This window comes from Euprymna scolopes, chromosome 5 (genome assembly GCF_053919585.1).
Source record: "Euprymna scolopes isolate OS-2025 chromosome 5, ASM5391958v1, whole genome shotgun sequence".
NCBI lineage: Eukaryota > Metazoa > Mollusca > Cephalopoda > Sepiida > Sepiolidae > Euprymna > Euprymna scolopes.
Window position 1 is genome coordinate 127,344,361 of NC_136486.1, and position 13,765 is coordinate 127,358,125.

Sequence of the window (13,765 nt, forward strand, 5' to 3'; positions counted from 1 at the left end):
ATTTTTAGTATTTTTCATTGAATGTTGAAGACATTCCTATATCTAGTTAGATCTGTAGATGAGCCTTTGTAAAACGTGATAAACATCCGCACGTCAGAGTGTAAAATACATAGAAACATTAAAAAATATCACGTTGAATCATTTGAACTGCATTTCTTATCTTGAGTGTTATTCTAACGTGTCAGCTGATGTAACCTCCAACCTCCATGTGGAACTCAGGGAATCTTTCTGCCGAACTCTGGAATCTGCACGGAATCTTATTCCATTCAAAATTCCATACAAATTCTAGATTCCAGATACTGACAAGGTACACCTGAAAAAGGTGGAAGTTACATCAGCCAAAACTTTGTGATGCGAACAGTAGTCCAAATAATACAAATAATTAATCTTAATGTGAAGAATTCAAAATCAGTCATGTTTGTCTGTAACCATTTTTTTTTATTTTTATAAAAGATGTTTTCTATCTTTTGTGTCTTCCATGTTTGAGACAATACACATGCTTGTTAAACAATTTTGGCCTTTGAGCTTGCATCAAAGTGTACTGTCTGTTTTGTCCTCAATCAGATAAAGAGAAATCCTTAACTAGGGTAATTTTTGTTTTTATCCTATCTCAGAATGCTGTTCCTGAGAGGTTGGATTTCCTTTCCACATAAAAAAAAAAAATGATTTTGAGTTTAATTTTGCCCTCACGAGTAAACAAATAGGAACAGTATTTGAGCATATTTTAACATGCAAAATGTCTTTTTTACTGAATGCCATTTGTTAATCAGACACAAAAAAAAAAAAAAAATTAAACATTATCAATTAGTCAAAAACTTATCTACACTGCATAAATATATTAAATGTTTCTAAATAGGAGTTTGCTCACATCTTCGAAAACACTGTTTCGTAAGATTACTTTGAAAATTGAAAATAAACACAAATGTTATTAAATGATTAAAATCATTTTTTTTTTCCTGAGGATTTTAGTATAAAATACTGTTTTCAAAGTAGACTGGGTTTTTTTGTCTTCATTTTTCAAATACCATTAGATGTTTGTATTTTTATATATTGTTTAAAACAATGAAGCAGCAATCATAAATAGTGTCTGATCAAAAAGATTCTATAAAATAAACTACATAATTATGAAATAAATGTTGCATATCATTTCAATAAAAAGAAATTAGAAACATATTTAAGTTACCCAACTGAATATTCTTGTTATCATGATGATTGATTGGCACCAAATTGATTTACCATTATTATTAATATTATTATTATCATCAACACCATAAATTAATTCATTCACCATTATTATTATCAAACCTATAAATTCTTTAATTTACCATTATCATCATCAACACAATAAATTCTTTGATTGATTCATCATTATTATTATCAGCACCATAAATTAAGTCTTGACACCTGATTATAGACCACCTTTAAACACGCACCGATTAAATCAACACTATTTACATCCAGTCACACAAAAATTAAATTCTTGCAGATCCAAAGAAATGAGCTAACTAAATTTAACTCTCAGGATTTTGTTAACTTTGGCAAGTTACAAAATTGGCACCGATTCCCTACAAAAACAATTATTTTTAAGGCAATTACTAATAATTAAATCCCTGACCATATTCTGTAATATAAGATAAGCCATCAAATTTAAAAATGTCAAAATAACTTTAATCAAATTATTTCTTTTTCAACATAATTTCTCTCTTGCAAGTCAGTTTAAATTTGAAGAACTCAGTTCAAATGCTGTAGCCTACTCTAAAGTGTCACCAGCTTGTAAGATCAAAACTAATTCATTTTCAATATAATTATTGATCAATTTCAAAATAGTGAGCATTTTTTGCAGCAATTAGTGAAATTATCAGGGGTGTGTGTGTTCGAAGAGGGTTGAGGAGGATAGAAAGACCGTAGGCACTAACCAGACTTACACTGGATGAGAGCAACAAAGTCTAGAACCTTTGGGGAGTGGAGGGCTTATTGTCACTCAAATTTCAGTGATGACTAATGGTTATTGCTATTGAGAAGTCAATGGTAAGTGGCTGTTGTGATGATACAAATTTATTTGTGAAAGTTATCAAAAGAGATGAAGAATACTGGAAATCTGAGGAGACTTGTTGCCACCCAGACTCCAGGGAACACCACCAGTTGTCAGTGAGCAATCGCTGATGATGACCTGTATGAGAACTACTAGTGAGTACACATAATAATAATAATAATAATAATAATAATAATAAAATGTATTTCACTTTAAGTTTATTGCAGTTTTACAGTGTCCCCAAATCATCAGAAGTGTCCCTGACTGGTATCAATCAATTTTATTTTTTTTATATATATACTAGTTGGAGACATTTCTGATGATTGATGATATTGTGAAACTATGAAACTCAAGTACACTTTATTTTTGATATAGCTCTATACAACAAGATATTGAGTCATTTATTTTCCCACGATCTGTTGTATTAATTTGGTTTTTGATTTAGAGAGTTTTGTTATGTGTGTGTGCGTGTGTGTATATACATAAGAACAACTTCATTCTTAAAGTACGTAATGAAAAAAGTACTCCATTTAATAGCAATTTAAGTTATGCTAAATATCTTAATTTATTAGTACAGTTTTACCATTAAAAACTTCAAGAAATTAAAGATTGCATTATAGAACAGAGGTTGAGTGCATATTGACAGCATAAAGATCAAAGTGTAGTATCTGTTCTTCGGATGCTGCACTTCAATTTCTTGTTCTCTGTCAGTGGAGGAGAAATATTTTTGTTCTTTTTCTCCACGTTAAAAAACGACCCTAATGTCTAACTCTGTCCCGTAAGGAGGCATTGTAAATAGGGAGAGCATAATTGTTATTTATTAAAGTTCCAGGTAAGCTTTAAAAATTGCAATCAGAAGAACCTGAGGAAAATTCAGTATAGATATCAAAAATGGTTCTGTATCGTTTTTGCTAAATATTATTACTGCGTAATATTCATTAAATATGTAATCATTTTGAGCGAGAATTCAAGTTCTGCTTTTAAATAAACACATAAGTTCAGTGGCCATTTTGTATCGAATAAGCTGATTCACAGAATTTGAACACATTTCAAGCATGTTTTTCTCAATTTTACATGCATAATACTAACTGGATTTTACATGGAAATGATTCCACATTTAGTAATATTTAAACAAAAACAACATAAAACCATTTGTAGACTAAACAATGTTTTTTCTTGTGTTTTTCTCCAACCGCAACCTTAAACCATTAACATGTCTCAATACTTATTTATTTATTAAACAAGTACTAGTAGTCTAACAATATATATGACGCCTTTTGGAGATTGAAGTTTATATTTACAACAGCTTGCATTGTGAGCAAGATCATAATATCAATTTTGCATGAAATCTTTTCGTTTGTTTTTCTCACTGTCATTTCCATATGCCATTTTGTAAGATAATTGGGGAAAAAATTGATTCATATTCATAAAGAGGCAAAAAACAATCTTCCTGGAAGAAGTTAGCATCCACCCATAACAGATTGCAAATAGAGGGTAAAGAAAAGTTTGCTTGTTGGGTGTGATAAGAGGGGGGTTTAGGGTATTAAGCACAGAGGGAGAACCATTTCAAAGACATATTATAAAAAGGAATAAAGAAGATATGGTACAACAACAAAGGAATGGCACAAACCTTTGACTGATACGTCTTTGAGATCCCTGGTACCACCTATAAAAAGCACAGAGGATTGAAAAAGAAAATGCATATCGGAGGTTGCACCATTCTCGTTGGTATCATTTTTTTTTTTCTTTCTCGATCTTTTGTATTTTTCTTCAGCAAAGACTACATATTTTTTTTAATTCTTTTCTTTTTTCAGTACTTATGCAGAATAAGGGCCGTGTTATCATCAGAATCTTCCAGCAATTTACATAAAACGTTGTAAGGTACTGCATGAAAATTAAAAAAAAAATTTTTTTTGCGCAGATACCGGTCACTTTTTTTTTTTTAATAAAAAATGTATTATTTCTGTTATTACAAAGATAATTCAAGTAAAAAAAGTAAAAAAAATAATATATTTTTTGTTCTTACAAAGTACAATTAATAATTATTGGACAATTTTTTACAAAAATCTAAGAAAATTAAAATTCAAATCAAGAAAAGAAAACGCTGGTTGAAAGGTAAGTTTCATGAATAAATAGTTGTGAAGAACAAATTTTAAAACATTTTTTCAAATTATTTTTTGTATAAATCAAGATAAATTTTCATAATAAACCACTGATAATAAATAAATGTTTTCTTTAATGACGTTTTCTGATGCAATTTAATTGACTCATTTCAGGACTTTTCATCGTTTTATTTAAACTGCCTGGAAAATTCATGTTCCTTACTCTGCATAAGTACCCTTTTTTTTCTAATACTTTCTTTTAATTTTGATTTTACTCAATTTGAACCCCATTTGTGTCATTAAACTGTTTCTTTTTCTTCCTCTCAGTTTTTTTATTTAGATATAAAGCAAAAACGAATTAGATTTTACAATCTGAAAAAGGCTATGCACACTCGAAAACAAAGACCCATGAACTATTTTCTTACATATATGTACTTATAGCTATCTAACACTACCTACAATCTTTTATTTATGAAAATATGGAAACATTCAGACTAGGATCAAAGTGTAGTATTCCATCTCAGTCTTTATCCAATTCCTCTTTCTTTTTTTTTTCTTTTGTTTTCCCCTAAATTGTATTTATTTTGGAAGAACACCGTCCTCACCCATCTTAAAAAATTCCATTTTAATTTCATTTTACTTTTTACTGTCCCATTTAGATTCCACTCATCTTGAGGAAATGTAAGGACACATCTACATAAAATAGTTGAAATATATATATATATAGGAAAGATATGCTTAATCAATTATATTTCACCTGTTATTTATACCAATCCTTTAATCGATGAAGCTCGATGTTACTACAGAGCATATACAAATAAATGGCAAACGGCCTATATTTAAAATTTCAAAATGTTGCCATCTTATTTATTTTTTTTCAGCATGTTAAAATGTTCAATTCTTGATAGCACCCGTTTCCTAGCACAGAATCATTCATATAATTATTATACCAAATTTTTTAATCTTCTTCGCCCTGACTTATCAGAAGAATAAGAACTAATTAACTTTAAAAGAAAATAAAAGGAATATGGACATTATTACAAAATCTGAAAAATCGGAGTAGTTGCAATTGTTGTTTGCCATCTTTGAATTATACATACATATGTGTATGTGTTCTATTGAGAACCTGTTGAAATTCTACTTTATACACAAATCTATACAATTTACTTTTGATAATATTCCTTTTGAAATAAATGTTCTTCAGAGTCGATAAAATTCGATAAATACTGTCTTTATCAGCTAAATATTCTTTAAATAAGTAAATCTTACGTTTCTCCTTTATTTATTGAAAATTCTAGCAGTTTATTTCTTTTTATAACAAGAATGAATATTCAGTTTTCTTCGGTTAAAAAAAAAATGCCAACTAAAACAATGAAACAAATTTTTTTTTTTAATGTACTTGTTTAAAATTATACTGTTCTAGTCCATGGTACAACATATTTTGATCTAAAAAAAATTTTGTTTTCAAATGAGTGAGATCAGATTTTTTACTTTTAACATCAGATTAATCATTAATTACCACCTTTTCTAAACAGATGATCTCATTGCGTTTGAAAGGTAATACCATACATATGAACATGAAATGTATTATTATAGAGATGCAATATATAAAGCACATGATGAGCTTCTAAAAAATTCCAAGTTCCAGATAAATAATAATAATAATAAAACAAAGTACTTTAGACCTACATTAAAACAAAAATGGATCGAGGCTAACTGATGAAGCTTATAAAAGATGCGCTCAACATTTTTTATAAAATCCTTCTTCATCACTGCCTCTCACTCGCTGCCGCCGACCTGATCTCTGAGTAAAAGAGTTCATGACTAAATATATATTTAGGTAAATGAAGTCTCCATAAACCAAGCTTGTACTATTTTCAATCAGATTTTTCCTATAATCACTTTCGCGTTAGTTCGGAAGAGAAAACGAATGCTAAGAGTGTCAGTTTTGAAATTATCCATATGATGGAAACGGCACGTGCATAAAAGTGAGATGAGCCATAGTTCGTACTTGAAACCATGCAGTTTTAAGCATGCTCCACAGAAGTCAGAAAATAAAAGGTGAAAAAGAATAATTTGAAGAAAAAAAAAAAATTTTAAAACATTCAGAATTTTTCATTTAATAGCAGACTAAAATAAAAAAAAAAAGGAAAAAAAAAACAAACATTTCTGACTTTTGGAGATGAAGATTGGTTATTCTTTTATTCGGATTCTTCGAACTATCATTCTCATTACAGTGGTGAGAGCACTTGGAAAATATCCATTGTAAAAGAGTTAATCTTTCCTGAAAGTTGAAGGTTCAAATCTCAGTGTGGGCAACCGAAAAATACAATTGTGAAATACTTAAGACCTCTATCCAGTCATGCTACCCCCGTGAAGTAAACAAAGGATTCCATTAGAAATTCCGTCCAGATTCCTGAGTTTGACAGAAACACTTCAGAGTTCGACAAGATACACCTGAAGAAGGTCGTAGGTTACCACGACCGAAACGTTGTAAAAATGACACTCAAATGAGAACAGTGGTTTGAAGAATCCAAATAATACGGAAAAAAAAAAAAACAATATAAAAGACAAAAAAAAAATCATATACAGGGTCTATCATAAGTAATTACATATTTTCTTTTGTTCATAACGTTGTTGATAATTAAGAATTCCTTTTAATTTCAGTTATCATTTGAAAGCAGAAATTGTATATTTTATAGCATCAGCTATTATCATAAGGAACAAATCTAAGCTGCCATTGCTCGACTGCTGCTAATAGACATGTGCCAAGGTATGCTGCTTAGTTGATGAAAGATTTCCAAACTTCATTGAGCACCACAGAGAGCATACAGAGCTTTCTCGGTTGGTTTCAATAAAAAGCACGGCAATGTTGCCAGCTGATTTGGCTGCCCCATACCCAGCATTACAATCTTCAAAAGAAGAAAATTAAAAAAAAAAAAAGCTTCAATAAATATTTTAATAAACATTATGTTTTTTGCACCAAAAGCAATTACTCCTCGATATTTAAAAAAAAAAAAAAATAGCAACTCCAAAGTCACCCAATGATTGATGAAAACTTGAATTTCTTAACTAATTAAAAAAAAAAAAAAAATCTACTGAACAATACTTTGGAAGAAAACTTCCTAAAGCAGTCCAATGCATATCAGTATCTAAAACAAATATTAAACTGATGATGATGATGGATTGTTTTTCATCAAATTTAGTTCCAGGGTTTTTTTTTTTTTGGGGGGGGGGGGGGTTATATTAACAAGTAAATATTTCCAAAAATTACAATTTTATTTGGCTTAATTTACCAAAGCACCAAAACATCTGTCAACATGGAAGAAACTTATTTATTTTTTTGTTTTTGTTTTTTTGGGACTGTTATCCTCATCTTCATAGTTGTTGTACACAAATTCTGAAGCTTCATCTCAAAGGATCCCAAGAAATAAAACAAACTATAGCTTATATAGGGTGACCCCCCCACCAAACAAAAAACAAAAGCTAAATGGAGACCATCTAGAACATATGCTGTAGAACGGAGAAAAAAAAGGTCAAAGACCCTAGTGTTTTGATGTGATGTTTTGAATATAATAAACTAGTTATGACCAAAGTTTCATTCGGACAAAACTCTAAGAAACGGGGCCTAATTAGAGTTGGGGCCCGGTATTTTTTTGGGGGGTGGGGGGGGGTCACCCTGTATTAGTTCATCTGTAATTATGCCTGATTTGCAAGCATAAACAAATAATCCAAATAAAAAATAAATAAAAATCATGAAAACAAATAAAACAAAATCAATCTATAAAAAATCATTATGTAAACAGAACGAATGGACTCATTTCAAATTAAAATTTATCTCAACAATATTCTCAAGCAATACATACCTTAATAATGAAACAATACTATCTAATTGTGTGTGTGTGTGTGTGTGTGTGTGTGTTTGTGTGTGTGTGTGTGTGTGTGTGTGTCACTAGCTATATAATAAAGTGAAGCCGGTTTAGTTCTTAAATTGTCATCATTAACTCTATATTTGACATATTAATATTTATCTGACTTGAATGTTACATTATGGAAAGCAAGGAAAAATGCGTTTAAATTTAGTTTCTTTCGAAAACATTGTCAAAGTGGAGGGGTTTTCATTATTTCTAAATAGCACCTTAAGATTATGAAATTATTAAAAAAAAAAACAAACAAAGATTCACGACTAACAGTCTTATAAAATGATCCTTCTCCTCCTCCTCCTCCTCCTCCTCCTCCTCCTCCTAAATCGGTGTGTATATATATATATATATATATATATACACACACACATACTAGAATGCGTGCCCGGCGTTGCCCGGGTGTTTGGAGGTGTATGCTGAGCAAAAACAAAAACAAAAAAAACGGTCAATTTTTTTAACTTGACCCCTATTATGACCACTTAAGATTTATTGTCTAAGGAATATATATCTAAAATTTCAAGTGTTTAGACCCAAAATTGTAGAAGTTTGGTAGAGTTCTCAAAGGTCAAATCGTTGAACTTTGACCCCTTAATCGCAAAATTTCTGCCCGAAAACCGATCACATCGATTTCCCCAAATCTCAGTACCTTGTATATCAAATTTTCAGTCTGTAAGCTTAAAATTGACAGTTATTGCGTAGGGAAATGTACACACACACACAGACTTATATATATATAGTGTGTGTGTGTGTGTGTTTATGAGAAACATATGCTTATTCAATTATATTTCACCTTTTATACTAATGCTTTTATTTATGAAGCTCAATGTACATTAAATAGGACTACAGAGCATATACAAATAAATGACAAAAAAATCTATATTTCAAATTTCAAGATGTCCATCTTACTATTGATTTTCTTTCAGCATGTTAAAACCCTTAATTCTTGACAGTGCTTGTTTCATATCGCAAAAACAATCATAATCATTGTGTCATTTTTTTTAGATTTTCCACCCCGACTCATCAGAAGAATAAGAACGCATTAACTTTAAAAAGAAAAGAAAATGTGTTTGTATATACACACACACTATATATATATATATATATATATATATATATATATATATATATATAGAGAGAGAGAGAGAAAAATAAAAAGGAACAAACCGTATTATGTGTTCATCAACGTTTCGTCTTTATTTCGAGACTTCCTTTGAAATAAAGACGAAACGTTGATGAACACATAATACGGTTTGTTCCTTTTTATTTCTCTATTTTGTCGAAATACTATTTCCATTATTTTCTTCATACATATATATATACTAGCATTTCAGCCCGGCGTTGCCCGGGTGTTTGGATGTGTGTTGAGCAAAAAAAAAAAGTGTTAGTAGGAAGGCAGGCTCGAACTCGTACCATGAAAGAGGAAAAGAACGGGGGGAAAAAACCTGACGTCTTTGCTGTTACGACCATCGTCAAACCGGAAGTGACATTTTAATTAAGCTAGACAATCGAAAGGAGAGGATGATTTTAAAAAATATCGACAAAAAAGCGACTCCCCTTTTAGAAAACTGCCCAGTTGAAGGTGAAGATATTAATGCTTTTAGCCAATTTTCGATATTTGTCGTCTGAAAGGTCGAACTTTAAAACGATACTGATCTTGTAAAGATCCGTCGCCTCCGTCGAAAGTTTTAGGCAGACGTGCAAACATACTTACATACATTTATATATTGGTAACTAAAAATTTTCGATCCAAACAGATTAAAACGCTTGCCCTAGCTCTGAATACCCTTTATGTAAAATTTCAAATGTTTAGACCAGAAATTGTCTGAGTAATTTGGTAGAGATCGCAGAGGTAAATATTTTAAAATGTTGACCCTTATTATGACCCCTTAAAATTTATTGTTTTGGGCTCAAATGAATTTATTAAGTTAGATCCATGTTCAAGGAACCTATACCTAAAATTTCAAGTGTTTAGACCCAAAATTCTTGGAGGAGTTTGGTAGAGTTTTCAAAAGTCAAATCGTTGAACTTTGACTCTTAACAGCCCAATTCCTTGCCGAAAACGGATCACAAAGATTTTCCAAATCTCAGTACCTTGCATATCAAATTTCGAGTCTGTGGACTGAGAATTGACAGAGTTATTGCATAGGGAAATATACACAGACACATAGATACGTTCACTTATATATATATATATATATGATGGCAGCGAATTCATTCTCAAATATTGCCATTAATTAATATTGGAAGACAGCACAGCAGTAAGACGCACAAAAGTGGCTTTCAAGCCCGGCCAAACTCAGGCATTCTTTAGCACAGCAGACATGAGCGTTACTAGCAGCACATGCTGGACGGTCATTTCTAACCCGCCTACATCTTGCACGTCTGCCCGCAGTTGATACAAGTTAGTTCTGACAACATAGGGTTGTTTATTGACGTTCATATCTGAATTAGCCTTCATTGAATGTTTGTTTGCCGTTTTAGGCTACAGCCAGCCTTTTTTGTTATCAAGATACGCAATATATATATATGATTTCAAACAAACCATCTAAAATGGAATATCCTCAGTCTCGGAGCACTGTTATGGTTTAGCATACAAGACACCATGTATGACTTAATGGTGCAAACAAACAATTTTTTAATCATAACATACAAAGCATTATATCTCTTTACAAGAGATGAGAATGTAACCAATAGTGACTTGTCTTAAACAAATGCTGTATAATTTATGTTTTACTGTAGGCATTGTTTCAACATTAAATAACTAAAAAAGTAAAAAGTTGATACACCGTAAAACAAATGAAACCAAGCTGTGAATGGTTTACAATTAGTTTTTGTGTTTGATTCAGAATAGGAAAGGAGCCAGTCATCAAAACTAAACTTGCTATGCAATCAAAGCAAAACCTTAATTCAATATGAATGATCAATTCGACAAGACAAGTACATTTGGAAGTTTGTAATTTAGTTGACTTGTAATTTTATTCCTATTATCGAATCAATAAATCTGATTACACTAAATCGATTACTTTTTTATTATCATTTTTATAAGTAGTCACTTTTTGTCATTGATTAATCATGTTGCACAAGAAATTGCTCTTTTTTTCCTTTCCTTCTCAATATTCTTTTTTCCTATTTTTACTTGTTTTAAACACGATTTATTTCAACATAAAATAAGTTAAAGATTAGCAGTTATTTCAGAAATTATAGTAAATAACAATTCGATTCACAATCATGAAGCACCAAGTAAGAAAGATTTTCTGAATTTCAATTTTTTCATAAGATTCTTTAAACGTAAGCCTTAGAATCAAAATCATGTAATGGATTTTGATCAAACTTTAAATAAGGATTCTAGACAAAAGGTTTAGTAGCTTGATATCCTGATGTCAATCTTTGTAAGGGCAACATAAAAGTGAGGCAAAACTACTCTTTTCTGAGAATTAATTTTACTCGTCTAGGGAACGGTATTACTCATATATATTTATATATATATATAAATGCAACTTTGTCTGCGTGTGCGAGTACGTTCCTTATAAACTCCAAAACGGCTGAACAGATTTTCTTTAAAATTTACAGAATTTAGTGCATAAGTCTGGGGGTGATCTTAGTTAAGTTTTGTCTCAGATTACCCAGATAATAATAAATAATCAAAACCATTTTTTTTATTTTAATTTATCTATCATCAGTAAAGCCATTTTATTTTCCATGTCATCACTTAGCAACAATGATAGAACAATGAGCCATGAAAATTCTACTGTGGGTAAGTTGGTAGCATGTTTTTTGCTTTTTTTTCATGACGTGGTCTGTAGGTTCAAACTCTGCACGTAAACTTTTTAATTTTTTTTTATTAACTGCAAAGAATTTTATAAGAACTGAAAATGTACATGTTTCTGGGGTTTTTTTTGCATGACATGATCGGTAGGTTCAAACCCCGCATGTAAATTACTTAATGTTTTTTTCGTTAACTGGAAAGAAATTTATACCAAATAATTTTATAAAAGAAACAGTAGGTTCTCTAGAGTGCAATGTATATATTTTTATATATTATTTAGAGTGCAATGCATATATTTTGGACTAAGTTACTGGGCGATTCCACAGATTTCAATGACAATAAAAATATAGGAGTGTGAAATATTCTTTGATCATCATTCAATCACGGGCAACATCGGGTCTCACTGCTAGCATATATATATATATATATATATATATATATATATATATATATATATATATATATATATATATGAATAAAATAAAGCAAAATATAAATGATGCTTTAGACGTTATATGAATAAAAAGGAAAAACCTAAAAGAGTAAAAACAAAAATAAAATCAATGTTTCGTCCCTATTTCAGGGGACATCATCAGGATTTCTAGGCGAGGATGTACAGGAAGACGGTCATATATCCCATGCAAAAGAGAAGTTCAGTTAGCTCTCCAGAACAGAAAGAGAACTGAACTTCTCCTCTTTCGCATGGGATATATGACCGTCTTCCTGTACATCCTCGCCTAGAAATCCTGATGATGTCCCCTGAAATAGGGACGAAACATTGATTTTATTTTTGTTTTTACTCTTTTAGGTTTTTCCTTTTTATTCACATAACGTTTAAAGCATCGTTTATATCTTGCTTTATTTTATTCATATATATATATATATATATATATATATATATATATATATATATATATATATACACATATATATGTGTGTAAAAAAAAACTGTACATCCTCGCCTAGAAATCCTGATGATGTCCCCTGAAATAGGGACGAAACATTTATTTTATTTTTGTTTTTAATCTTTTAGATTTTTCCTTTTTATTCACACATATATATATATAAGAAGTAGAGTAAGACATAGTTAGAACAGCAAATCAAAGATATTATAGGTTATAGCCCAGTTTTAATCTACCTCCAACGCATGATTTATACATCAAGGCAGCAAAGAACTTCAAATTAAACTAACGCATTGAAGGGAAATGAAAAGATATGAAAAAAAAAAATATATATATATATATATATATACATATATATATATATATATATATATATATAGTAGTAACTTTAGCAGCAACAAAACAATACCATAAGTACTTAATTTTGATTGGTTAATTTTTACAAAATACTCAATTTCAATTGGTTATTAAAACCTGACTTTAACCAATCAATAAGAGTTGCTTATTATGCAGACAAACTATGCATGTGCATGCTCATGCTGATGAGTAGCTTCACAACTTTCAGTCTGGTGCTGCCAGATGAGGCTCTTTGGAGATACCAGATATTGATGTTATTATTTTTTGTATTTCGATTTACAATACTGTTCTGCAGAACCAAGAATAAAAACAACAAATTAAACATTATGAATAAATATTTGAAGACATAAAGAACTTTAAGTATAAACCTTTATCCAAAATTCCTTGATTTGGCTTTAAATAATCTAAAATGGGTTGACATTTCGTAAAACAAACCAAATTGAACCAAAGGTTTCATTTTTATTTTAATGAAAAAATACTAACTTTCCTTTTCTTTTCACTAAGATTCCACATTTTTCAATCAGTATTTGTATGAATTGTTTATATCATTAATTGATAATGTTTTTCCTCTGTAATTTTTTTTTCTTGCAAATTAGCCATGAATGGATTTTTGGTAAATACTCCAGTTCGCCTTCTTTTAGGCTACTCAAATGTTTCCAAATTGCATTTTTTATTTCAAATAT

General features: G+C 30.3%; 1 protein-coding gene across 1 annotated transcript in view; it reads right to left on the minus strand.

Annotated features, from left to right (window-relative positions):
* Positions 1 to 13,765, minus strand: part of LOC145276968 (uncharacterized) — a 925,232-nt gene that overhangs the window by 197,993 nt on the left and 713,474 nt on the right. Inside the window, exon 12 of the mRNA XM_080128511.1 lies at positions 3,663 to 3,698. Within this exon, the coding sequence (XP_079984637.1) occupies positions 3,663 to 3,698 (36 nt within the window). The remainder of the gene's footprint in view (positions 1 to 3,662; positions 3,699 to 13,765) is intronic.